Genomic DNA, 27,706 nt, shown 5'->3' on the forward strand with positions numbered 1-27,706 from the left:
GGACAAATAACTGTTTTGATAAACATCCACATTTATGTAATGAAGGTCTAATAAATACAGAACAGAAGCTCAATCAAGCCTCCATCAAGATTTGATAGTCTAATTAGAAGCCATGGTTTTGGCCACTTAAATCACAATAGAGCTGACTCTGTGTGGATTTGTAACTGCCTATGTTGGGATGAGCAAAGCACAATATCAGTTTCCCCATCACCCACAGCATTATTTTAATGCTGAGTGCCACATACCCTAATTTTATCCAGGAAACTTGTATAAAATGTGATGCAAGTATCATAAAGGATCACTACGCCAGACAGTTGGGTAACTCACACAGTTAATATTACAGAGTTAGGGAGTACATTGAGTTCAGTGTTACACGCAGAGTTATGTAATACTGGCACACTTTATCGCACAGATGGTGTGCAACTATTGTCAATACTCATGAATGTGGATAACAAAGCATCAATGTACGCGTTGTACCTCCAAATATTGTGGCAATAGTAATGATTACCATCCTCCAAAACAAATCGACCTTGAAGATCACTTTTAAACCTAACAGCCCCAAAATGTTATGCATCACCTCTTTTTTAAAGTCGACTTTGCATTCAAAGTTATTATGGATTAGAGTGCCATATAGCAAATGTTGATGCCCAATCAAAGTCAGATATGTCCTGATGTTGAGTTGAGGGTTTATTCACCAAGGTTTGATCCAAAGAACATTTAGGTAAGTGGCACAGTGTTAGAGGTACAAGATGCAGTGCCCTCCCCCATCAGGGTACAGAGCTGCATATTACATTTGAGGACCACTGTACTGAGCTGCCTTTTGTATAATTGCCTTACCACTTAATTGCAGCCTTGACTGACCACATTACTGCAGGATACTGAATAATGTTACTGTGGCTGAGGATATGATGTGAAAGGTGATAAATTTCTTCTTGAAGAGAAAAAACAGAGTTGCTCAAACAAGTTTTCAAAATTGTAAATTTCTACCAAGTTAATGGATTCTTTGCACCATGAATACCAGCAACTATGACATACAGTAGTTGACCATCAAAGTCACATTGTCTTCCTCACAAAAATGTTGTCACCTTGACCCAATAAAAAAAAAAAAGAAACACTACAACAGAATCCAATGACATCCTAAATCCCAAAGAGTTTTTTTCCCAGCAGTTACTTTTTGGGAACCGTCAAATTTAGGAGAAGATAATAAACTAGGGCAATCCGCTTTAGCTAAGGGCATTAGTACCATGAAATTCATATGGATCACTTGCATACCTGACTGTGGTAGGATGTAGAGTATCCATCTTAGGGTTCGAAATCCACACCAATACTTAAATTTTATTGGTTAGATACCCCCACCCGCTCAGTTTAATTCCTCAAGAAGGATGCTCTGCTCCTCTTTTTAATGAGGCCTAGAGGCTCCATTTAAAACTTCAAATAAAGAAAATGCATATAGGAATGTATAATCTGTGCTTTCCTAGATACATACTTCCACCTTCCTGTTAGCTGTATTGCCTTTTCAGATTAGTTTGAGTCCAAAGCAGTTCATTTAACGTGTGTCATTCTGCTGATTTACAAAGGGAAGCTTCCACATATTCCCTTACATGAATTATTAGTGTGTGAAAGCTTACTATCAACATTCACAGTTTCAAGCACAGTGCAAATACAATTTAAATATGAATCCCAGACACAAGTAAAGTTTCTGTAAAAGCATTGCCATAAATAATTCGGTCATTCAGCAGGGTCATTCCATACTTTCGAAACCTTTTTAGGAGTGTTCACTGACTACTGCATGGAGGCCCGGATGGCCTGTGGAAACAAACACTGGAAGGATTAGTTTATGATTTGTAAATACCTAACTAGTCTAGTTTAAGTTGTTGTTCCTACGACTTTCTGGTGCCGACAAGGGCTTCCATCCTATCCTAGGCCTTTGATCCCTCAACCTCTTCCTCAAAAAGGAGAAGTTCAAAATGCTCACTCTGGCTTAGGTTCTATCTGGCCTGGACCGAAGAGACTGCATGATAGTGTTGGACTTGCAGGACGCTTACTTCCATATTCCCGTCCTGCCTGCCCACAGACGTTACTTGCGGTTCAGGGAGGGCCATGAGCACTTTCAGTTTACTGTGCTCCCCTTTGAATTTACCGGCACCATCAGATGTTCACCACGGTGATGTTGGTGGTCGCAGCTTATCTACGTAGGTCCAGGGTTCCAGTCTTCTCCTTTTTCGACGACTGTCTGTTGAAGGACGGGATAGTCCCAGGCTGCCGTCTTTCTCCTCCATACTACGGCAGACCTCTTGCATTCACTGGGGTTTACTATAAATGTGGTGAAATCACACCTAACTCCCTCTCAGACGCTTCCTTTCACCTGAGCTGTTCTGGACACTGTGCAATTTTGGGCTTATTCTCCAGAGCAGCAAGTCCAGGATATTCAGGCTATGATCCTGATGTCCTGGATTTCAATGAGAATGACTCTGAGGCTTCTGAGCCTCATGGCCTCATGCGTCCTGCTGGTGACAGATGGCATATGCGGGTTCTGCGATGGAGCCTGAAGTTCCAGTGGGCACAGCATCATGGGAATCTCTCTGACATGGTCCAGATCTAGGAGGGAACTGTGCGAGGTCTGCAGTGGTGGCTAACAAACTGTGATTAGGTCAGAGGCAGATGCCGCTCCCGACCCCAACCAGATCTGACAATATTGACAGATGTCAATCCTGGGATGGGCAGCCAGCTGCGAGAGGTGGAGATCAGGTGTCGGAAACTGGCCTCCTCATCAATCTGTTGGAGTTCCATGCGATCTGGCTGGCATTGAAAGATTTTCTTCCTTCTATCAAGGATAAGATGGTGCAGCTGTTCGTGGACACCACTACCATGTGGTACTGCAACAAGCATAGTGGGGTGGGGTTGGGTTGTGGACCCTTTGTCAAGAGGCTCTGCGCCTCTGGACTTGGCTGGAACAGCAGGGCGAGTCTCTGGTGGTTCAACATCTGACAGGGTCTCTGCACCAGAGTGGACAAACTCAGTCGAAAATGCCTAAAAGGTCACAGGTGACTTCTGTATGAAGCCGAAAGCTTTGAGGGAGCGGTCCCTAAAGCTCATGGTGGCCCGACACTCGACTCCGCGGCGCTCATGGTCTTGTTCAAGAGGAAGGTCTTGAGACCGGCTGCAGAGTCACCACCACTCTTTGTCCTCAAAGTCATCGGAACATTCGGGTCAAAAGAAAAAGAAGTCGAAGAAGAACAAATGTTCTCCGATTTCACCCCGTCGCTCTGATGATGTGGCGCGGGAAAAGCGTCGATGCTCTAGGTCTCCTTCCTTGGAGCCTCCATCTGGATCCGCCTGCGTTTACCCGACTTCCAGGGAGCCGGAGCCACCCCTGCCTAGCTAAAAGAGTTTTATGAGGCAATACGCCTCATTTTTTGGCAGACCGACCCACCCTTAGTGCCCTCAGGCATGGGTGAGCCATTGAGGGCCCCTTCGAGTTCGAAGCCGTCTGCTTCAGCCAAGACTCCGGGGGGCTCCTCCGGATCCAATCTCTGATCTGCCCAGGCACCAGTCGTGCCCCAGCGACCTTCCCTGGCGTCGGGTCAGACGTCGATGCTCCGGACGTCGGTTGGGCCCACAATCGATGTCGACCCTATTCTCATACCCGACGACCCGGAGTCGGAACGACGTCGCTCAACGCCAATTCCGTTCTCTGGGCTCTCCTGGGCCCAGGTTTGATCCAGATCCTTATACTTAAGGGTATGGATACGTGGAGAGATTAGAGAGGCCGCTGGACCCTTCAGAATACCAGCTTGGACCCCAAATGGACTATGTGCAGCGGTCTAGACACCTCCCCTGACATGCTCTCTCCCCCTACCGTGGCTATGGAGGAGGACGCCACGTACTCCATGGTGATGAGAAGGGCGGCTGAGGTCTTGGACCTTGAGCTACCTTCTGTGGAGTTTAGGCCTAATATCCTAACCGATGTGCTTCAGCCGGGGTCTTCCACATCAGAACCCCTTCTCCTTTTTAATGAAGCACTGACCGACATCCTTTTGGGTACTTGGTCCACACCCAGCAATAGGATGATTGCCCGCCGCCATCGGCCTGCGCCAACAGACCTGAAATTCCTCACCCAACACTCCACACCTGAAAGCCTTGTAATCTAGTCTTCCTCTTCTTCTTCTTCCTCCTCTGGCGCATTCCCTAACACCACCCTCCCCCCCCCCCCAGATGGGGAATCAAAAAGACTGGATAGTTTGGGGAAGAAAATGTTTTCTTCTGCCATTCTAGCGCTGCGGTCCGTGAACACTGCATGTCTTTTGGGCTGCTATTCCCATACCTTCTGCGATATGTTTGCGCAGGTGCTGCCTACAGTTCCGGAGGAGGCCCAGACTGTCCTATCCCAAGTGCTCGCAGATGGGAGAGATGCAGCTAAGTTCATCATTCAATGTGGACTGGATATGACCGGCTCTCCAGGCAGATCGGTTGCATCGACAGTGGCATCAAGACATCACGCCTGGCTGAGAACATTTGGATTCTTAGGGGATGTCCAGCAAACGCTGATGGACATGCCCTTTGATGACACCCATCTCTTTGGAGACAAGGTGGACTCTGCACTCGAGCGCTTCAAGGATTCCTGAGCCACGGCCCGGTCCCTTGGCCTCGCTTCTGCCCCTAGACCCCACCAGTCTGCTTCTCGCCCCTTTCGAGGCTTCGGAAGGGGCACCCAAACAAGTCTTTTTTCATGGAACCATCGACCCACGCATGCTGTGCAGGCCCTGCGCGGATGTGGGATCCCAGAATCTCGGGGATCAGGGAGCCAGCGGGTCGTCCAGAACAACCCCCACCCCAGCCTCCAAACCTTCCCAGTCCGTTGGAACACCTGGAACCAGTTGGCAGCAGGATTTGCCATCATCTTCCTCACTGGAAATCCATAACCATGGACAGGTGGGTTCTCCAGATTGTTCGGAAGGGCTACTCCCTCCCTTTCGAGTCTTCTTCTCCAGCCATGCCACCTTCATTTGACCACATATCAGTGGATCATTTTGCACTTCTCTGCGAGGAAGTCAAAGCTCTTTTGGCCAAAGGAGCTATAGAGAGAGTCCCTGCGTCAGAAGTAGGTCGTGGTTGTTATTCCCTCTAATTTGTCGTGCCAGAGAAGGACAGGGGCCTTTGTCCTATTTTAGAACTTCTGTCCCTCAACGTCTTCCTCAAAAAGGAGAAGTTCATGATGCTGACATTGGCTCTTATCTGCCCTGGACCCTGGAGACTTGATGGTATCGTTGGACTTGCAGGATGCATACTTCAACATCCCCATCTTGCCGTCCCACAGAGGTTACCTAAGATTTGTGGTAGGCCACGAGAACTTTCAGTTCACTGTGCTCCCTTTTGGCCTTACCAGCACCCCTCGGGTGTTCACAAAGGTGATGTTAGTGGTTGCGGCTCATCTGTGCAGGTTAGGGGTCCCAGTCTTTCCCCAACTCGACAACTGGCTGTTGATGGTGGATACGCCCCAGAAAGTCGTCTCCTACCTCCAGACTACAGCGAACCTCTTGCATTCGCTGGAGTTTGTTATAAACATGCCAAAGTCACACCTGGTGACTCCTCGGATGTTCCCTTTCATAGGAGCTCTTCTGGATACACTGCAGTTTCGGGCTTATCCTCCTGAAAAGCAAATCCAGGATAGTCGGGCTATGATACTGATGTTTCAGCCTCTGTCCTGGACTTCGATGAGACTGACTCTGAGGCTGCTGGGCCTCATGGCCTCCAGCATCCTGCTGGTTCAAAAGGCCAGATGGCATGCGGGCTCTGCAGTGGGACCTGAAGTTCCAGTGGGCGCAACATCAGGGGAGACTCTTCACAAAGTCCGGCTCTTGGAAGGAACTGCAAAAGATCTTCAGTGGTGGCTAACGAATCAAGATTGGGTAAAGGGCAGATCCCTCTCCTTTCCCCAACCAGACCTCACAGTAGTGACAGATGCGTCACTTGTGGAATGGGGCGGCCACATGGGAGAGGCAGAGATCAGAGGCCTCTGGTCTCCGGCGGAATCCGAGCTTCATATCAATCTGTGGGAGCTCCGAGCGATTCGACTAGCATTAAAAGCATTTCTTCCATCTCTCAAAGGGAAAGTAGTGCAAGTGTTCACGGACAACACCACCACCATGTGGTACTGCAACAAACAAGGCGGAGTGGGGTTGTGCACTCAGTCAAGAGGTGCTTCATCTTTGGACTTGGCTGGAACATCAGGGCATTTCCCTGGTGGTTCAGCATCTGACGGGTTCTTTGAACGCCAGAGCAGACAAACTCAGCAGACGATGCATAGTCGATCACGAACGGCGTCTCCATCCGGAGGTGATGCAAGGTCTCTCTTAGCAGTGGGACGAGCCTTGGTTAGAGCTCTTCGCCTCCGCAGAGAATGCACAATGTCAGCTGTTTTGCATGTTGGAGTTTTCAAGGTGGCACTCGCTAGGCAACGCTTTTCATCTCGCGTGGAGCTCAGGCCTCCTGTACTCTTTTCCGCCTGTACTAATTCTAGCCAGAGTTCTGAAGAAGATCAGGCAAGACCGGGCCAAAGTTATCCTGGTGGCTCCGGACTGGGCACGGAGAGTCTGGAGTCTGGAGCTCTTGAGCATGGCCATAGCTCCTCCGATCCGACTGCCCGTTCGGGAGGATCTTCTGTCGCAGCAGCGGGGGGGGGGCGGTCATCCACCCAAACCTGTCCACTCTCCGCCTCCTTGCATGGAGATAGAGCGGCGACAGTTGATGGCTTTTGACCTTCCACTCAGTCTGTAATGTCATCTTGGCAGCCAGGCATCCCTCCACCAAAACAGTATTCGCCTGTCGTTGGAAAAAATTTGTGGCTTGGTGTATCAACAAATCTGTCGATCCTCTCTCTGCATCTTTCTGAAGTTCTGCTCTTTGTTTTCTCTCTTGCCCAACAGGGCTCTGCCTTGGGCACCCTCAAGGGCTATCTTTCTGCTATCCCTGCCTTCCTGAGACTACCTGGCCAACCTTCTTTATTCATATCTCCCATTTTCGGGAGGTTTCTCAAAGACCTCTCGCATCTCTTTCCATCCATCCCATTTATCCTGCCCCAATGGGATTGAAATTTAGTCAAAAACAACAAGTGATGGACGGAATGCTGAACATTGTCAAACACTCACTCCCAGTCATAGATCTGGGTTTAATCCATTGTTCTTTTGCTCACCATGCCACCCCAGTTTGGACCCAGCCATATGCAAATCAGTCTTGACCCTGTTCCTCATGGGAACAGTCCAGACCGAACTGCCAACCCAGGTCCTCACTGGACCGGAAACAAGCATCCTGGGACCGGTTTTGGGGTTTCACCCCTCATCAGCCAGGCTAGCTTGAATCCAGTGACATGGGAAGCATAGTCCTCACATATCTGATGTGCACTCCATTTGAACCGCTTCACAGCTGCCCTTTACTGCTCCTAACCATCAAGACTGCCTTCATGGTTGCCATTACCTCTGCTCGCAGGGTAAGTGAGCTCCAAGCTCTGTCATCTAAACCACCTTTTCTGGCAGTATACCCTGACAAAGTGGTACTCCGCACTAGGGCTTCTTTTCTCCCTAAAGTAGTAACACCCTTTCATGTAGGTCAATCCATCACTTTGCCTACTTTTTACCCACCAACACATCCCTCACATGAGGAGGAGAGACTCCATCACCTGGACCCAAAAAGAGTGTTGTCGTTCTACCTTGATCATACTGAAGACTTCCGGGTGGATGATCAAGTCTTTGTAGGATATATGGGGTGAAGAGAGGAAAGGCGGTGCAAAAGAAAACCATCTCATGATGGGTCCTCCTATGCATCAAAATGTGCTACGCTTTGGCAAAGAAGCAACCCCCAGAGGGTTTGCGAGCTCACTCAACCAGAGCAACTGCAGGTACCACAGCGTTAGCCCGAGGCGTTCCAGTCCTGGATATCTGTCAGGCAGCCACGTGGGCATCTCTGTACACGTTCACCAAGCACTACTGCCTTGACAGTCAGGTCCACAGGGACGGCTACTTTGGTCATTCGGTCCTACAGGACGTCCTGGTGTGATCTTGGTGTGCAGTTCACCTCTGGGGATGGAATTGCTCGGGTATCTATTCAAAAGGTGAGGAATCTGCAACTAGAAGTCTCTATCAGATATACCAGTTACTTACCTTCGGTAACGATATATCTGGTAGAGACATATTCTGGTTGCAGATTCCTTACCGACCCGCCCATCCTCCCCGCTCTGCGAACTTATTTCTAGGGGCAGGAACTTTCTTCAAAGGGCCCTAGTTTTGGCGCACCGCTATCAGTGTTCTTTATGGCTCTGCGCTTCTGCCGTAGAAAGTTGTGAAAAGAAACTGCCGTTGGCGCGCCAGGGTGGTGCCTATATACGACCGTGATGTCATCATGGAGAACACGACGCCACCGACGCCCCAGAGTCGACCGACGCCACCTAATGGTGCACAGAGGTTCTGCTTGAAGAAAAAGTCTCCGGCTCCAGTCTGATGCCTGGGGGAATTCAAAAGGTAAGGAATCTGCAACTTGAATATGTCTCTCCCAGATATATTGTTGCCAAAGGTAAGTGTCTTGTACATCAAGAAGATCAGGAGCAACCGGGTCCAAGTAATCCTTGTGGTTCTGGACAGAACATAGAGAGTCTGGTATCCTGAGCTGCTCAGTCTGTTTATCGATCCTCCGATCAAACTGCCCCTTCGGGAGCATCTTCTGTTACATCAGCAGGGGCAGGGTTCTGCACACGAACCTGTCCACCCTCCACCTTCGTGGGTGGAGATTGAGTGGTGGCAGTTAACAGATTTTGAATTTTGTCCTAAAGTCTGTAGCGAAATCTTAGCAGCCAGGTGTCCCTCTACCAAAACAGTGTACGCCTGTTTTTGGAAGAGATTTGTTGCACGATGCACAGACAAGTCTGCTAACCACCTTTCTGCCAGTCTCTCTGAGATCCTCCGTTGTTCATCCTTTCCGTTGTCCAGCAAGCCTCTTCTCTAGGCACTCTAAACGGATATTTGTGTACTATTTCTGCTTTTTTGCAGTTGCCTGATCAACCTTCCTTGTTTAAGTCACCTATGGTACATAGGTCCCTTAAAGGTCTTACACATCTTTTTCCTCCATCCCCATTCATTACGCCCCAAAGGGATTAGAATTTGCTTCTGACCGTTTTGATGTGCACCCCTTTCGAGCCTCTCCACAATTGTCCTCTCAGGCTTCTCACCTTGAAAACAGCCTTCCTTGTGGCAATTACATCTACCCTTCGAGTAAGTGAGCTGCAGGCCTTATCATCTAAGCCTCCCTACCATTCATTCCTTCCTTCCTGACAAGAGTGGTGCTGTGCACACTAAGGCCTCTTTTCTGCAAGAAGTGGTCAGTCGCTTTCATATAGGACACTCCATCACCTTTCCTACTTATTACGCGCCCCCAAATCCTTCAAAGGGAGAGGAGAGAGTCCACTGACTGGACCCAAAAAGAGCATTGGCCTACTATATTGATTGTACAAAAGACTTCCATGTGGATGACCAACTGTTTGTTGGGTATGTGGGTGTTAAGAAAGGACGGGCAGCGGAGAAACGGGCCATCTCCAGGTGGGTCATACTCTACATTAAGATCTACTACACACTGTCCAAAAAGCAATCCCCTGAGGGTTTGCGCGCTCATTTTTACAGAGCTGAAGCTGTGACCACTGCATAAGGCGTTTCAGTCCTTGGCATCTGTCATGCAGCAACGTGGGCATCTGCATTTTGTTTACACACGCTACTGACTGGACAGCCAGGCCTATAGGGGCAGGCGTTTTGGGTGTTGGTCCTGCATGACTTCCTCATCTGAAGTTGGTCCTCAGACCCACCTCCGGGAATGCTGTGTTTGGGTATCTATTCAGAAGTAAAGAATCTGCAGCTAGAAGTCTCCATCAGATGGAGAAAGTACTTACCTTTGGTAATGCCTTATCTGGTTTGGACTATATCTAACTGCAGATCCCTTACAGACCCACCTTTCCCGTTCTACAAACTGATTTCTAGTGGCAGGGACTCCCCTTTCAGAGCCTTAGTTTTGACACACCGGTAGACCTTGTTCTTCATGACTTTACGCTTAAAGTGACGTCAGTGCGTCGGGGTGTCACCTATATAGGACCTGTGATGTCATATCCAGCGCAGACGACTACGGATGGAGAGCTGATCGATGCTACCTAATGGTGCACATTGTACTTCTCATGAAAATCATCCGGATCCAGTCTGACACCTGGGGAGAATTCGAAGGTAAGGAATCTTCAGCTATAGTCTCTACCAGATAAGACGTACCAGAAGCTAAGTAACTTGTCCTTTATGCCTGCCACTTATCAGTTTGTGCATGCAGGAGGTGAGGGGATAGCTCCTTGAGAGCCTGAGAAAGGCGACCCACGATATACAGATAGAAAGCATATCAGCGACAACAGACCAACCAAAGAGGATAGACAGAAGAGGCACTGTGAATCAGTAGCATCTACCTTCACTAGACTTGCCACAGGAGAAGGTAAGCCAGTCTAGGGGCGGGAGGCATGCAGCAGTTGCTCTGGGCGGGGGTGAGAGGATGGCCACAGGGTTAGACTAGTCAGAGAAGGCAGCTTCATGGCAGCTTGCTTGCTGCCTCTTTGCTTTGCTCAAAACATGTCAACAGCAAATTTGATCTTTAAATTTGAACTTTATCTTAGTTGCCCAAATGACATCTAGGGTCCGTCCAAATAGTCTCTACTGTCCCAGGTTCTATATGTAATTCAACCATTTCCATTACTGACTCACCAATTCCAATCAGTGAGACTTAGGAAGGGATATAAAAGTGCATCTTTCAGTGTACAACCACGACCTACAAAGAGCCTAGTGACTGACTGAATGCTGCCAGAGAGAAGGCACCAGATCAAAAATGGAATGCTCTCAAATTCAAAATTCCATTGCATACACAGAAGGCCATTGAGGCTTGTTTTTGCCCTTCCATTGCTGCTACAGGTAGCCTCAACACTATACCCAAATTGAGGCCAGAAACATCTTCCTTCTCACTGAAATTCATTGACTGTTCATTGCGGTAACATCAGAAATCAATAGACTCCCACAAATAAGTACCTTAAACATTACAGCCTTTGTGAGTGACCGTGTGTGTGAGCAGGATGATGCACAGTCCACTATGCAGAGCACCAATTTACAGCCCTTGCAAAATCGTGACCAGTTCCAGGTAGGCACTAAAACTAACCCCAACACAATGGAATGGGGAATGGATATAGATTAAATCACTTTCAACCTAAAAACCTATTCATCACCTCGACTTAAAGATATTGGATTAAATGAACTTCTAATACTTCACCTATTTCTATCTTACAGGAATGAGGAAGCAACTCCACCAATTAACCCAATGTTGTCTGCCATGGTTGCCAAAGCTCCGCTTTATCAAAATAGGCTGACACACTCAAGGCTTAGTCCTGTCTCATTGGAGAGCAGGTAGCACTATTAAAAACCGTACATACTGAAATTTCTCTTATTCAGAATACTACCAATACACAAGCCAACACTGATGGGAAACTAACTACTCTGAGAATATTAACAACGTAGCTAGAATAGATAATGTAATTGAACTACCACAGCTATTTCCAGTACTGATTTAGCATTTGCTGACTTCTCTCCAGTGCGTACAAAGTCAACATCTGTCCAAACTTTCACCGCACCAATTAGTGAACCAGATAAACCAAATAGAGGGACAAGCTGTGCATCTCTTCCACATGAGGCAAAACAATACCAGAAAGTACTTCTTGGTTGTTCAGAGAGGGTCATACCTCATCAGATCATCCATATACCAACTGACGGCCACTGACACAGCAGTCACCGCTTCTTCAATATCATCTGAGTCTGAGCCTTTTTAGATAAGCAAAAAATGCTTAAAAACTGAAAAAATAAGGGAAAATGTAGTCCAAGCAAAGGTAGAAACAGTTTCAAGCACTTTAATTTACATATTCAGAAACATAGCTAGTCTTTACTTCCACGCAAGAGTCGACTAAGACCTTGCCCTCAGATATGTCAGTCATCTTATGCCAGCAGGAATCCTCCTACCACATTAGAAAAAACAATATACTATAGGTGTGGAGACTGGCAGTAACCCCATTAACACTTCAGCATGTAGTCAAGCCAGTGACATTGTAAAGCCGTCCTTAATTCAAGAGACTCTAGATGGGCAAGGAACCTCCTCCATCAACTGAGATATTGCAGAGTGTTGCTGACTGATTCTTGCTATTACTTTCCAAACTTAGCAACTCAGGCCCCACTGGTCATCAACCTGAACATTTCTAACAACTGAGAACCCATGTTGGTATCTCCCCCTAACCAAATAAGGTCTGATCAGACATAGGTATTTCCCTGCATTGGCAGTACGTACAGTGGAAATTACTCCACTTTGCACCTATACCCAACAGGGACCTATGCAATCTGAAAATAACTCTGTCAACCAGTGAACAAGTGGGAGAAAACATCTTTAGACTTTATCACACTCTATAAATGAAGAGTGATCTACGATACCCTAAATTGGAATAATATCTTAAAACTCGTAAGACCCTTCTCTGAATTTAAGGAAACATCATCATTAGACTTGGCAAGTGTGAGGTTCATCACAGGGATTCATCCCTCAGTAGAACAAACTAGGACTGCTTGAGCCTCTGAGTCGCTAAGTTCCAATATAGCGGAGTAGGGAATCTCAATACTTGAAGTTGATAGTACTAATAAAATATTCTGCAAAAGATCAATTACTAATAATTAACATTTACTTTCCAGCAACTCTGAAGGATCAGATTATGCTTGCTTCTATTTTAGACGAACTGACGGAAATTGTTTTCAGATACTTTCCATGTAGAACATAGCCCTGTTATAGTTTTTTTTAAATTCCTTCTCCTAACTTAATAAGGCAACACCAGAAGTAGACCCTAAAATCAGAAATGTTTAAAAATGTCATTTCTGAAATAGTATTCAGACGTGTTAATGGACATTTTGCTGTGGACCAACCTGTTAAGACCACAATATAATTCATTATTGACTTTACTTTAATACATTTCTCTAATTAGCAAATCTGTAAACAGTTTGAAATAGTGTCAGGACAAGAAACGCTCATAGCCCTCAACAAATAACACTTCATGTGTGGCACTTCAATCTTGAACCATCCTTAAGCCTGGAGACAAGGCTTTAAACCTTAACAGGAAATGAGTATGGTATTTCATATTGAGTAGAAAATTATCACAGCTAGAAGATCTCTTATTATGACCACAGCCTTATCAGAACTAGGACTCCAATCACACCGTATGTATCGGTACATACAAGCAAATATTACAAGCAGTACTTACGTTTCTAGCCACTTCCATTAAAGGAAGCCTCTGCTAAAGAAACTTGTCACAAACTCAGCATCTCTTCAAATAAAAAGAAAGAAGAAATTTCTGAAAGTCCTTGACTATTTGCTTCGATTGCTGCAACCCATCAGCCGTTATGACCATTTAAGGCAACGGAAGCTGACATACAGAAGAACTGTCAAAACCATCTAAATAAGTGAGCAGGCCAAAAAGTGGGCTGAATTTCAGAAATCTAACATTTCTGGGCTTTGATTGGCACAGGAACACCTGCCTGTAGGTCAGCAACTGATTACGTGTTCTTGTTTGAAACCTTGGTATCTTATCTGAAACATCACTTTTTTCAGCTTAGTTTCTACTCCAGCCCCATTTTTGGAATAAAACCAGTAATAGGAGGAAGCTCTATCCTTTAATACCCAATGTAGAAATTCTCGTGCTACAGGATAAAATGGTGTTCCCAATGCAGTAATTAACCAGAACACACTGTGGTGGTACCGTCTGCCTAAGTCCTTCTTTAATCATGTCCTTTCCTCCAAGTACCTTCCACTTTGCAAGGCTACATAATTCAACTAATCCACAAAAAAAGGCACCAAAAATAACCCAGCTACTTTTCATTTTATAGCCCTTCTGGATGCAGAAGATCTATTTCCAAAACACTTATTGAAAATTTTAACTAACACCAAACGTTTTCCTGTCTTTCAAGCAGGGTTCCATCCTGGAATCACATCGACCGACAGCATAATTGCATGAACACTACAAAGGAAAGCAAAAGAATACTTTGTGTGTGCTTTGTTGAGTAAAATGCTGTGTTAAATAAAGTGAACTATAATCTCCTATGGGCAAAGCTTCTGTCTTTAAGCATTGCTGGCGCTCTACTACATGTCATAATAGCTTTACATAGAAACATTTGGTTAAACGTCAAAGTGAAAGACTCCATAATCTCTTCAAAGATTCTAGTAGGAAATTGACTGAAACATCTATTTTCGCTTTACATCTCAGATATCCATTTCTGCATTTATAGCACCAACTACTTTCCACCCAAACTGGGAAGCATCAGTTAAGCCACTTTGCAAATGCCATAGCATATAATCTGTTCCTAAACATTTGGACTACATGACCAGTTAAATGCTCTAAATTAATTTACCATAAAGATCGATTTGATGGTCACTATCACAAAAACAAAAATACTTTGATTCAGTACAACCAGAAAACACTTTAACTGGAAGCTGGGTCACCAACTTGAGCGCGCAGCATTTCAACATCTTTTAAGGCTAAAGTCAAAAACAAGCGTAGTAACTGACTCAGAAAGGATGTTTATGCAAATGTAAGGTGGAAGAGCAATTAATCCTAAAATCTGAGTCCTGGCCTTCCAATTATAACACTTCAGTTTATTTTCCCAATAAAAATCTGAACAAACTTCAGACCATCTATATATCAGTATTTAGTCTTCGCACCTTAGCTCCTTATCTGATGGTACTCTTGGAGTCCAATCCTCCCCTCTGTTAAAACTCTTATCACAAAACATTAATTACTTTTGTGAATGTGCCACCTAATCTTGATAGTGTGAAATGCTTTATCTACCAGAATCTGACAATGGCCCCTCAGAGTTCTTTTTCATTTTCTGTATCAAACAGCTTGTCTGTATTCCAGGAATATAACGTACCCACTGTTAGAGGATTTTCTGAAATTGATGAGAAAAATAAAAAGCTCTATAAGGAAGTCACTGAGAGATGCAAACAGAATGAGGGATCTGGTAGATATGTCCTTCTAAACATACAGTGTTCCTGCAGGAATCCTATTTCTAGTCTTATCAACAATATATAGACTCCAATATCTAAGCCACTACTAAACAGAAATTCTTAAGATTATGTCTACTTTATTTTCCCTTAAAGCAGTTTAACGATGTATAATCTAACAACAAATCGCCCTAAAAAACCTGCAGACTTTGTTACCACTTGCAGGAGACTATAGAGCACATTTTATGTTTTGCTGAAGTTTGTATGATATAAGAAACAAATATCTCCTGCCCGAATTCAGGAAATCATCTCTTTGTACAATAAAATAAGTAACTGAGATCTGCTTTAATTTCCAAACAAACAGCTTTATTGGGAAATGAACAAAATTCTTAGATCCTGCGTACAACACTTAAAAAAGCTGACGAATGACAATGGAACTTTGCTTCCACAAATCGATGGCTTAGTTTATTGATATGATGAGCAGATGTTAATATTGGTCAATGTCCGATGCGGTTTTTTGCTCTGTACTCACTACATATTATGCACACAAACTTAGTAACATTATTATCCTTCGGGAAAGATGACACTTGCAAATTGTTTCATCATTTTACTTAAGTACTCTTGTTTTATTGTAATGAAATGCATTTATTTTTTTACAATAAAATACTACTACTTCATGTGCTGTTTAGTGGTTTTCAGTTAAGGCCACCTCCCTTTCTCCAACATCCTAGCTTATGTAATCTGGTGTTTGCCATACACGGAACACGTGTGTGTGCCCTTTCCAGTGTATGGAACCTTGTGCTTGAAATGCTTTGGCTTAGGAAAAAAATCTTCCTAACATGCTCCACTGCTACTTGGAGCGCAGTTTGAAGTAGATAAAACTTTGAAACAAAAATAGCAACATGGTAGTTTATAGGTCGGATCTACCCTTTTTGCTCTATATGGTTTCTAGCTGAAATATTACCATATCAGTTTTCTCAGCCTGTCCTCTTCTCTTATAAGTTGAGTTATCTGTACTCAGACTTGATACCAGAAGGGACTTGAGGTAGGATGTAGGGGGACCAAAGCTATCCCAAGAACAAGACAGTTTTTTATTTTTGATTCCATATTTTATTGCACCTTCTCTTAAAGTGAAGTACAGAATTAACACATTTTAATCAAATTACGTAAACACTATATATGTGTGTGTGTGTGTGCATTTGTGTGTTTTCTTCAATGCGTGCATGTGCAAACCCTCATGGAAGATTAATAATTCACCTGTAACGCGGTTCCTTTTCAGGTGTTTTATTTAATGGGTTTATGCCATATTATGATGTATTTACTCTCTTAACCTTAAAACTCATTTATATTTAAAATGTTAATATCTTATAGAAGAAATTGTAGAAAAGGTACTAAAGTATCTAAAAATATTTTGTTACATACATTGTGATTTAAAAGTTTATTATGATTTGTATATATGCTTCCAATGCAAGGCAAAAATCTGCTTTTCCTTTATAATGCCAACTGATGACAGCCAAATAGTTCAGTTATTAGTGTAATAGTGTTGTTAGAACATGCTATTTTAGAAATAGAAATTATACTCTGAATAGAGCTTTTAGTTAATCAAATTGGTGAGATCTCATTCACAGGACCATTTAGATATCTTTAGTTTGAGCTTTTACTTTCATAACGTTGAGATCTGTAAGGGGCTTACTAACATGGTCTCATTGCCAGGTTATAAATATAAGATTTTAAATCTAGAAGTATTGTTCCTTTTACTGGATAGTTTGTGAACAGAGCATACCATACCAAGCAGTATCACACATTGGAGAGCCAGGGCATTTGCCGACTTTATAGCAAGGGCCCTTTGAGTACAACCTCAATAACAAACTTCTGCAGACAGAAAATAATATCAGCAAAGCAAACTTAATTTTGCCAAACTTCTGCATCAAATAACTTCACCATACGATAACATTGTTAAAATTTTGTCTGAACATACATGCTTTAATGGCTATACCAATAATCTCTATATTTGTTGAAAGTATTTAAATTTGGTTTCCTGGATATTGAATCAGGCGCCTTTATCCATAAAATGGTGTGCCCATAAAAGGTTACAAATACCAATATGTACAGGCTGCATCAAATTGACTCCTGAAAAGTGACAGACTGCCATAGTTCATCACTTTGGTCTTAGACTGCAAAAATGTTTCCTGTGCCACCAAAAGATACAGGGGGAAGAGATATTTCCTGCCATTGCATAGGCTGCATTTAATATGCTCCAGGAATCAATAAGATGTATTGAAGAACTTCTCCCTTTCAGGAAAGCTATCGAAACATTGGCGTCTTAGGGTGATGTTGCATCCCAGTTATTAGTTGTGGGTTTTCTGGTCATTGGCAGCTTTCAAAATAATGAATTAATTTTGTTTATTACCAAAGTGGTTGCCTTGCAATAGAATGGTGAACAGTCAGTACTATTGTCTATATTGCATCTTAATGCAGAACAGGAAACTACTGTAAATCCTCTGCCTAATGACAATAAGATTTTACTGTGATGTTTAGTTGTAGTGTACAAGTGCAAAACAACTATAATTGACCACTGGACCCCTCCCAAATATTATTTACTCTATAAGTGAGGCGAACAAATTGTGGACAAATGTCCAATTATGTGCCATTGTTGTTTTTCCAACTAAAGTTCCTGGTATGTACTCAAAACAAATCTTTCACCATGAATGGTAGATATATTTTAATTGGCCTTGCTTTCTCTTTCAGTCGCTTCTACTGAAAAAGAAGTTAGAAGAGCACCTGTAAGTATTCTACCACAAGTGAAAATTCATTATGCCATAGATTGTATTAAACAATTTTGACGAGCGGTCCAGATAATTGCAGAATACAAGTTTTTTTTTAAATAAGAGTGTTGTTAGGTGGATTTGTATGGTGCAGCTTATCATACTTAATGGTGTTCAGGCACTGAAACAGGATAGTGGGCCTGGCGGTACTCCTAGTTGAACATCCAGGTCTCTGGCTTCTTGCAGAAGTTGAGGAATGGAGTAACAGGTCTGATGTGTTGAGTGACTAAAAGTTTTAAAATGTAGCACACCATATTTTGTATCATGTACAATCTGTATGCCTATATTTTATGTATACTGTGATTTGAAGATTTTGGCAAATTAGTTACTCATGATGAGAAGGGGAAAGATATACAGTTAAAAACATGTAGTTGTGCAATAGGCTTACTGAAATAATTGGAGCCATGTTTTCCCAGGAGAAGAAAAACGTGATTCCAGTGCTATATCCCCGCAACTGCTCTTTTGAGTTTTTCAAAATGACAAGCATGGATGAAAGATGCTTCTTCTAGGATTCCAGCCACTAATAACAGGCAGGTTATGTCATGCACACCAGTGGCTATCAGGCAGTACTTTTAAATCAACAACAAATCCTTATTACTTGAGTGTAATGATTGTATGATTCCACTTGCATGCAACTGACATTTCTGAGAAGATATTATCTTTAGCAGTATCTGCTACAATTAAAGACAAATTCCAGGACCGTTTGCAGTTACAGGGACCTCTGCACCACCAGTCACCCTGGCTCTTCCTACTGCTCTTTAATGCAGCATTTACCCATCTGTAGGCCGTGACCTAACATGAAAATGAAAAAGACAAGCCAAAAGCTACCAACTTTCCTGCAACAGGCTGGCCCTCAACAGTGGAATGGTATTAGGTGCTTTTCACTGTTTTGTAAACCAGCACATATAATTTAATTTATTAGCCCACCTGAATTACAGGGCCTCCTGGATGAATAATACATGTGTGATTCTAAAAAGACAATGAAGTATTGCTACCATTGTAACTAGTTTGCATGTGGGTTCCCTAGTCTTTGCTTCATAATTGTTCATGAAATGCTGTACAAGCTGTACATCAGAAGCATTTTGGACTGTTGCTTGGATGGAAATAATTTCTTTGGCTCTAAAGGCTTTTGAGGAGTAATTATGATAGATACTTCTACCTGCAGATTACTCACCTTTAGAATATCCCTTGTTGCGGGAACAGCATTGAGAGCAGCACCATGCCCTTGACTTCGAACAGGATTTCCAAGACTTCTTTCAGTGTTCTGCAGCATATGGCTTTTCTTCACATTCCCAGATCACATTCAGGTTTATAAGAGCACTCTTATTACAGGAATTGGAGTTGTGTGCCAAACCCAAACACCAGGGGCACAACTCATGGAGGTCTGCCACAGACATTTCCTCCTAAATCTACTTTGGGTTCAGCTTGACTCTGCAGCTGTACCACAATCCCTTGTGGCCCCAACCGTGTCAACGCCAACACCATAGGAGGACATCAACCCCATAGTTTTTTCTGACTCCCTAGCAGAATCTGTCTCCACCTCAGCCTAAAACAATCACTAGTTTCTCATACACCCCACCACTCCCGGTCCTTCTGAGTAAGCTTCCTTCGCCAAGGTGAATAGAAGGGCAGACAAAGTACTAGACTTATAACTGCCCTCAGTCCAATAACAGACTTACGTCCTTACAGGGGTTCTGCAACCTGAACAGTACTCATCAAAATCTCTACTGCCATTCAGCGAGGCCCTAACTTGACACTCTTATGGACATGTGGTCTAAACCTTGCTATTGTCCACCTTGTGAACAGGTGAGTGGCATGTTACTATAGAAGAGCCTCTAATGACTCTCTCTCATGCAGCGTCCTGTTCTGGAGAGCCTCACAGTACAGGCCTTCACCAGGAGAGTTAACTCCAATTTGATCCCTACGACTGCACCAGAGAGAGATTCGGAGAATAGAGGTGTTTGGAAAGGACATACTTTCCTATACAAGCTTTCAAACTTCGCATATTGCCATGCGTTTTGATGAGTCTCACTTATTTGTAAAGAAGACTGACTCTGCCCTTGAGTACTTTTAAGGGAGCAGAACAACTTACACTCCTTCAGTCTTTCCACACCCACAATGCAGTATCCACAGCAATTTCACCCCTTTCCAGGTATTGCTACGGGCTTTGCTTTCAGGCAGTGTCAAGCCCTGCCACTCGAGGAAAAGTTACCCTAGTCCTTTTGGAAGTGGGGGATCTAGCAGGCAGTGATCAGTCCAACAGGGGCAACAAACTTCCATGTGCCCAGCCCCACCAGCAACAGGCTCAAGCCACTTTAGTTTACCCTTAGGTGCACACAACCACCTTGTGGCAGACAGGATCACTTATGTTCTCCACGGGTGGCAAGGAGTGACATCGAACAGCCGGCTCCTCCAGAGAGTTCAAACTGGCTCTACCACCTATTCCACCTGCATCAAAGTAGTGTTCGGAAGACTGTTTGTCAATTTTGAACAAGGACGTTGAGGCTGTTTTGGAAAAAGAAGCCATAGAGTGGGCCCCAGCCTGTTAAATTTTAACTGGGTGTTACTCTTGCTATGTATAGTGCTGAAGAATGGAGAGGTCTTCACCCTGTTTTATATCCTCGACCCCCTCAACTACTTCCTGGGAAAAGACAAATTCAAGATTATCACACTGGCCCAGGTTCTCTCTGCCTTGGATCGAAGAGACTGGATGGTGGTGTCTCATCTGCGTGGTTCCTACTCCTTGTCCGACCTATTTTGGAGACGGATCTTGGAGTTCAAGGTGGGTCACACACATTTTCAGTTTGATGTGGTCCCTTTTGGCCTCGCTAGTGCCCCTCAGGTGTTTACAAATGTAATGGTGGTATTCACAGCATATCTTCGGAGCTTGGGGTAAAAGGTGTTCCCTACCTCAACCAATGGCTGTTGAAGGCAGGCTTGCTATACTCGGACATTGACCACCTCCAGATGATGGCAAACCTCATTACATCGTTGGGGTTCAGGGTCAACGTGCCGAAGTCTTTGGACTCCTTCATAGAGGCATTCTTTCATCAGAGCTGTCCTGTACAAATGCATTTTCGAGCCTTCTCTCAGTAATGACAAGTGGAGAGACATTTGAGCTATGATGACAGTGGTTCATCCTCAGTCCTGCACCTGAGGTTTCTGCATCCCGAGGCAAATGCAAGCCCTGCATTAAAATCAGAAGTGTTAGTGAGGCCAGCACAAGGGAAACTTGTCAGACACAATCCAGGTTTTGGAGGAGACTGCAGAAGATCTGCAGTGACTGCTTAACTGGAATTAAAGTAGTGTCAGAGCCCTCTAGCTTCCCCACCCAGAGCTGATGATGTTTATGAACATGTCACTGCTGGGTTGTGGAGGTCATCTGGGAGAGGTGGGGATCAGATAGTAGAGGCCCGTCTTCACAGCAACGTGGTGGATTTGCCCCTATCATCCATTAAGGGGAGGCTGGTTCAGGTTCTTAACGAACAATGTGACCATGTGGTTTGAAGCAAGCAGAGTGAAATGGGGTCCTGGGCCCAGTGCCACGAAGCCCTGCATCTCTGGACCAGGCTGAATCTCCAATGCATCTCCCTGATTGTACACCATCTGGTGGGATCTTTGAATACCAGGTCGTACAACTCAGTTGGCAAAGCCTAGTGGATCATTAATGGCAACTGCTCCCAGAGGTGCCATATGATGTCTTCCACCAATGGGGTGACCTTTGGTTCTTTCTCTTCTCCACCACAAAGAACGTGCATTGTCTACACTTTTGTTTATTGGAGTTACCAAGAAGGCTCTCTCTCGGAGGCTCATTCTGCTTAGAGTGGAGCTTGGGACTCCTGTATGCCTTACCGCTGCGAGCCCCTCTGCCCAGAGTAATGAAAAGGATTAGAAAAAAACAGGACTAGGGCATTTTGATGGCCCTGCATTGGGTCTGGAGAGTGCAGTACCTGGAACCTCTGGGCATGAGCTTCAGTCCTTCGACAAGGCTGCTGCTTTCAGAGGATTTTCAGTTGCAGTACCAGAGCACGGTTTTTAACTGAGGCCTATGCAGTCTACATCTCCATGCATGGAGATTGAGCAGCAGGAGTTGACTGCATTCAATCTACTTCTGGAAGTAGTGGATGTCATCCTGGTGGCGAGGCGTCCTCCTATGAAATCTATTTACGGCAGCAGCTACAGCAGTTTTGTGGTTTGGTGTGGCCCCTGTAACATCCATTGCAAGCCAAAATGTCCACCTTCAGCCAACACTGACTCCATGGTGTGATTTATCAAAGAAGTGGAGTGGCCAGATGAAGGGAAGGTAATCAGAGATTGTTCTGCGGGAAAGACCTTCAAGAACGATAATTTACTGCATGTTAGGAATCTGGATATCAGCAATTATTAACATACTATGGTAAGTATTCATCATACTTGTATATACCTGTGGACAAAGTTCACCTCCTATACATCATTGTGCCACCAATTTCAATCCTCTGAATTATATTTCAGAGTTCTATTTATCATATAATTTACACAAGATTATTTTGCTCAACATTGTTTTAATTCTCCATGTCTTGTTTTAAATCTTTTCCTCCAACTCTTGATGGTAATATTTTCTCTTAATCTTTTGTCTCTGAGAATGTGTTTTTCCTCATACGTTTATAGTGCAATTCAAGACATGATTTCTTAATGAAATTGAAATCACTCTTACTGCTGTGGTATATGCCAGAAAGCCCATAACGTGAACTGCCCACGATCAATATTTTTTTAAGATAAATAAGCGAACTACTTACCATAGAACGTGATGTTTGATCGCATGTGTGGCTGTAGATACACATGCTCTGCATTCTCTTGTCATCTAGTGTTGGGTTCGGAGTGTTGCAAGTTTTTGTTAGAAGAAGCATTTTCAAGTCACAGGATCGAGTGACTACTCCTTCTTGGTGATACTGCGCATGGGCATCAGCTCCTTTGTTAGGTTGTTTTCTCTCCGCCTCCTGATTCGGACGTGTGTCTCTTCATCCTTTGACTCTGTCCGGTTCAAACCCTTTCCTTCCGTCTTCTCTTTATCGACTGTATTTTTTCTCGACTGTGTATTTCCATCTTCGCATTCATCTCCACTCGTCGGGAAGCGCATGCCCTCCGGTGTGACCTTACCCGTTTCGGGCCTACCTCGGCATGCAGCACCGAAGATTATGCTGAGCTGATGGAACAGTTGCAGTTTTGTTCCTGTCCTCTTTGCCACACAAAATTCCCCCACACAGATTAACGCCTGGTGTGTAACTTGTGCCTCTGTCCTGACCATCAGGAAGCTATTTGCGACGCCTGCAAATCCTTCCTGTCGAGGAAGACCCTTCAGGACTGAACAGCTTGTCATTTGGTGATGGAGCACAAGACTCCGGATGAAACCCCAACATCTTTGGGGAGGAACATGCCTTGGAGGAGCCAGAACAAGAGGAGGCCTTTTCGATCCAGGACTCCTGACGTGCAGTCAGATATCGAAAGCCACAAGGTGAATTCCACACAGCCTTTTAGTACTGTGGCCTCTCCTGCCCACCCTAAGACTATTCAAAAGTCCCTTGCAGGGGTCGCCGGGCCACCAGGCTCCCAAAATAGACCAAGACAATGTCTTCAGCATTGACCTCTGGCACCTCAGTTTGAGACATTGTTGACCTCTTTGTCCAAACTTCAACCCTGATTACTTCAGCTCCAAATCGATCAGCTATCACCTCCACTTCGGTGCTGAGCAAATCACACTGACCGAAAACTTTAGTGCTGAAAACCAAAAAAGCAATAACTTCGGACCAGAAGGACTCTAGCCAGTTTTCAGCTACACATTCACCTGTGGAACCCATTTTGGGGCTAATGGGCGCTCGACAGTGCCACCTACGTATTCAGGAGGGTACAGAGTGAATTACTGCTTCTCACTGTACTGTTCTAGAGGATAATGTCCTTCAAAGGGGCTTTCAACAGTTCTCCATCTCCACGCCTCACAAGCCTTCTCTACCTCTTTCTCCTCCATGCTCTACTTCTCTTCCACTTCCCTCCTCATTCACCAGCCTCCCCTACTGCAGGAGATTATATACCTCAGGGATCCCGTGTATACACTGGAGAAGATTTGGTTGGGGCACAGCATGACCCAGATCCATGGGACAGTTATGACCCTGATCCCATAATGACCAACACCCCAATATGTACCTCACATGACCCTCCCCACCAGAGGATAGCACATGCTATCAGCAGGTAATGGCAAGGCCATCCGCCTTCCACAACATAGAATTGCACAGGTATCCTATTGAACAGACCTTCCTGTTTGATACCCTTACATCCACCCATAGAGATATTCAGTTTTTCCCTATGCTCCCTGACATGCTTCGTCACGCAAATGAAAATTTTAGAGAACCTGTTTGCTCTAGGGTTATTATCCATAGAGTAGATAAGAAATAACAGGCTTGCTCCCACGTGTCCAGTCTACTTAAGGTCATAGGTCTCTCCAGACTCGGTGGTAGCCACCACTGCAAGAAAAGGTGCTAATAGCCAGGCCACAAGGGACTCTCCTCCTCCTGACACAGAGAGTAAGAAGATAGATGCTACTGGCAAAAGAGTGGCTGTACTGGCGCATTTCCAATTCACAGGCGTTACTAGCCAGGGTTACTGTGCTCAATAGGATGAAATGGAGGAGCTCCTCCTGTTTCTTCTAGAAGAGTTTAGGGCAGCAAATCGTTGCTGAGGGGCCAACCATTACAAACAACTCTATATGCTGAGCCCTAGATGAAGCAGATATAGCTGCACACAGCATTAACACCAATGTCTTGAGTAGGAGGTACATGTGGCTTTGATGCTCTGGTTTTAAACCAGAGGTGCTGCAAGCGGTGCTTAATACGCCCTTTGATAATGATCATCTTTCCGGCCCTCAAGTGTATTCAACCCTTACGAAGCTGAAAAAATACATGGACAGAGCAAAAAACATGGGTGCTCTACACGCCCCCATACAACGGGCCACTTTCTGTCACCTCACCTTCAGAGGTAACTACAGACCCCCCCCTACCTCAGAGGCGTCTGCCTTCCAACCCAGGCAGCCTTCAACCTCCTATTCTAGGGATATCTTTAAGGGGTCCTACAGAGACAAAAACAAGGGCAGAGGTAAGAGCATCCCCTCCCGAGTCTCTACCTCCACTGAAAAGCAGTGACTGCCTTCGTCTTCCCACTGCCCACTCCACGCATTGGGGGACGACTATTTTAATTGAGAATGTCTCAACATCACCACGGACCAATGGGTCATTTACATTATTCACACAAAAGGATGATGGAACGAGTGCTGAAACTTTTCAAACACTCATCCTCAGTCACAGATGTAGGTTTAATCCATTATTCTTTTGCCCACTACACCACCCCAGTTTGAACCCAGCCATATGCATATCAGTCTTGACCCGTTTCCCCATGGAAACAGTCTAGCTCTAGCTGCCAGGCCATGTCCTCCCTGGACCGGAAACGAGAATCCTGGGACTGGTTTTGGGGTATCACCCCTCATCAGTTAAGCTAACTTGAATCTAGTGACACAGCGAGCAAGGGACCATGTCTGGGCATACCCTGGCCACTCAGGGTGACTTAAGCAACACATGGTTATTGTCTGGAGCTCATTAACACTGCTCCAAACATCCCCCCTCACACTCACAGACTATCGCATGAACACCTCACACTTCTCAAGCAAGAGGTTCAATCTCTTCTTCACAAGGGGGCCATCAGGCCTGTCCTCTTATAATACCAGGGATCAGGAGTATACTCTCTATACTTTCCTATTCCCAAAAGGACCTCAGACCATTAAACCACTATATTCTCTCCAAACACTTTCATTTGGTCACTATTCAAGACGTTATTCTGCTTCTACAACAAGGCAACTTTATGACAGCCCTAAATCTAAATGTCGCCTACTCCCATATCCCCATCCACCGAAAATACATAAGGTTTGTGATTGCAGGCAAGCATTACCAGTTCAAAGTCCTGCCTTTTGGAGTCGCAAGTGCTCCCAGAATCTTCCCAAAGTGCTAAGCAGGAGTTGCCCCACATCTCAGATGACAAAACTCACTCATGTTTCCTTACCTAGACAACTGGTTCATCAAAGCCAGCACACTTCAACAGTACCTATATCACACTCCGATTACAGTGGACCTGCTTCACATGCAGGAATTCAGAGTCAACTTTGTCAAATCGCATCCACAACCTCTTCAGATACAGCTCTATCTAGAAGCTATTCTCTGTGCATAGTTGGGGCTAGCATACCCCAACCCAGCCCGTGTTCTAAGTTTACAGTCTCTTATCCCCCAATTTCAGGAGAATCACACATACACAGGACTATTCGGTGCCTGTTAGGGATGAAGGCGTCCTGCATTGCTATAATTCCCAGTGCCATACTCTACATACATCCCCTACAGCAGTGTCACAGCTCTCTCAGAAAATATGGAAGTGGGCTCTCCACCACCACATTCACTTGGTGGCAGAGTATCTTCCATGGATGGACAATGACTTTGCAGTCTTGCTCAGCAGGGTGCAGCAAAAAGTCTGCGAATGTGAACTCCACCCACAAGTCCGTCAAACATACTTCACAAAGTGGGGAACTCCTCAGATAGACCTTTTCGGTACAGCAGAAAACAGAAAATGCCCAAGCTTTGCCTCCAAGGTACCCACACCCTCTATCTAAATGCAATGCTCTGTGGATGAACTGGTCAGGTATATTTGCTTATGGTTTTCCACCTCTCCCTCTAATTCCACTTCTGGTTCAGAGGATCAGGCAGACCTCTCTCACCATGATCCTTGTAGCTCCCACTTGGGCGCGTCAGCCATGGTTCACCACACTTCTGGACCTCTCAGTAGTTCCCCACCAGACGCTCCCTTACAGGTCGGACCTTCATACTCAAAATCAAGGACAGATCAGACATCCAGACCCCCACAAAATAACTCAACTTTGCGATATGGCTCCTGAAGCCATAGAGTTTGGTTACTTAAGATTCCCTGCGGAATGTATTGACATTCTCAGAAAAGCTCCTTGACCCACAACCGGAGCTGGTTATGCTGCTGCCAAACCAAACGTATTAATCCAATGAAAGCTACTGTCCAAGTCATCGTTTGTCATTTGGTGCATTTACAGAAGGCACATTTAGCTTGCACATCCATTTGTTTACATCTTGCAGCTGTAGTTGCATATCTGCAGAACAGACAACATACATCCTTGTTCGGAATCCCAGTCATCAAAGCTTTTAAGGCCTCAAAAGGGTTATTTACACCCAGAGTGCCTCCTGTATCATCCTGGAACCTCAATATTTTGCTTACCAGGCTCATGGGCCCTCCTTTTTGAGCCATTTCACTCATGCCGTCTTCAGTATCGTTCTTGGAAAGTGGCATTCATTGTTGTTATCACATCACTCAGACATGTTAGTGAGCTCCAGGCCCTAACCTTGGAGTAACCATTCTTCCAGATTCCTAGAGACAAGGTGGCACTTAGCACAAGCATGAAGTTCCTTCCTAAAGTGGTTTCCCAATTCCATATCAACCAATCCATTGAGCTACCAGTCTTCTTTCTGTAACCTGACTCAGTTGCGGAAAGAGCTCAACTCACTTTAAATGTTAAACAAGCACCTAGGTTTTACATTGACAGAACCGAAGACTTAAGGAAAACCAAACCGCTCTTTGTAGCTTTTTCACTACCTCACAAAGGCAGTCCAATATCCAAAAACAGCATAGCTGGGTGGATAGTATACTGACTTGCTATGCTAAAGCAAAGGCAGTTACCTGCTAGGAAAAAGGAGCCTCTATGGCTTTCCTTT

At 44.7% G+C, this 27,706-nt stretch overlaps 1 protein-coding gene across 2 annotated transcripts in view; it reads left to right on the forward strand.

The window, feature by feature from the left end:
- The window catches only part of LOC138297109 (protein Hook homolog 3), an 803,252-nt gene that overhangs the window by 597,877 nt on the left and 177,669 nt on the right, over positions 1 to 27,706 (forward strand). For both annotated transcript variants that reach the window (XM_069236612.1, XM_069236608.1), the window contains exon 17: positions 17,830 to 17,864. In XM_069236612.1, coding sequence (XP_069092713.1) covers positions 17,830 to 17,864 — 35 coding nt within the window. The remainder of the gene's footprint in view (positions 1 to 17,829; positions 17,865 to 27,706) is intronic.

This window comes from Pleurodeles waltl, chromosome 1_2 (assembly GCF_031143425.1).
Source record: "Pleurodeles waltl isolate 20211129_DDA chromosome 1_2, aPleWal1.hap1.20221129, whole genome shotgun sequence".
NCBI classification, from domain to species: domain Eukaryota; kingdom Metazoa; phylum Chordata; class Amphibia; order Caudata; family Salamandridae; genus Pleurodeles; species Pleurodeles waltl.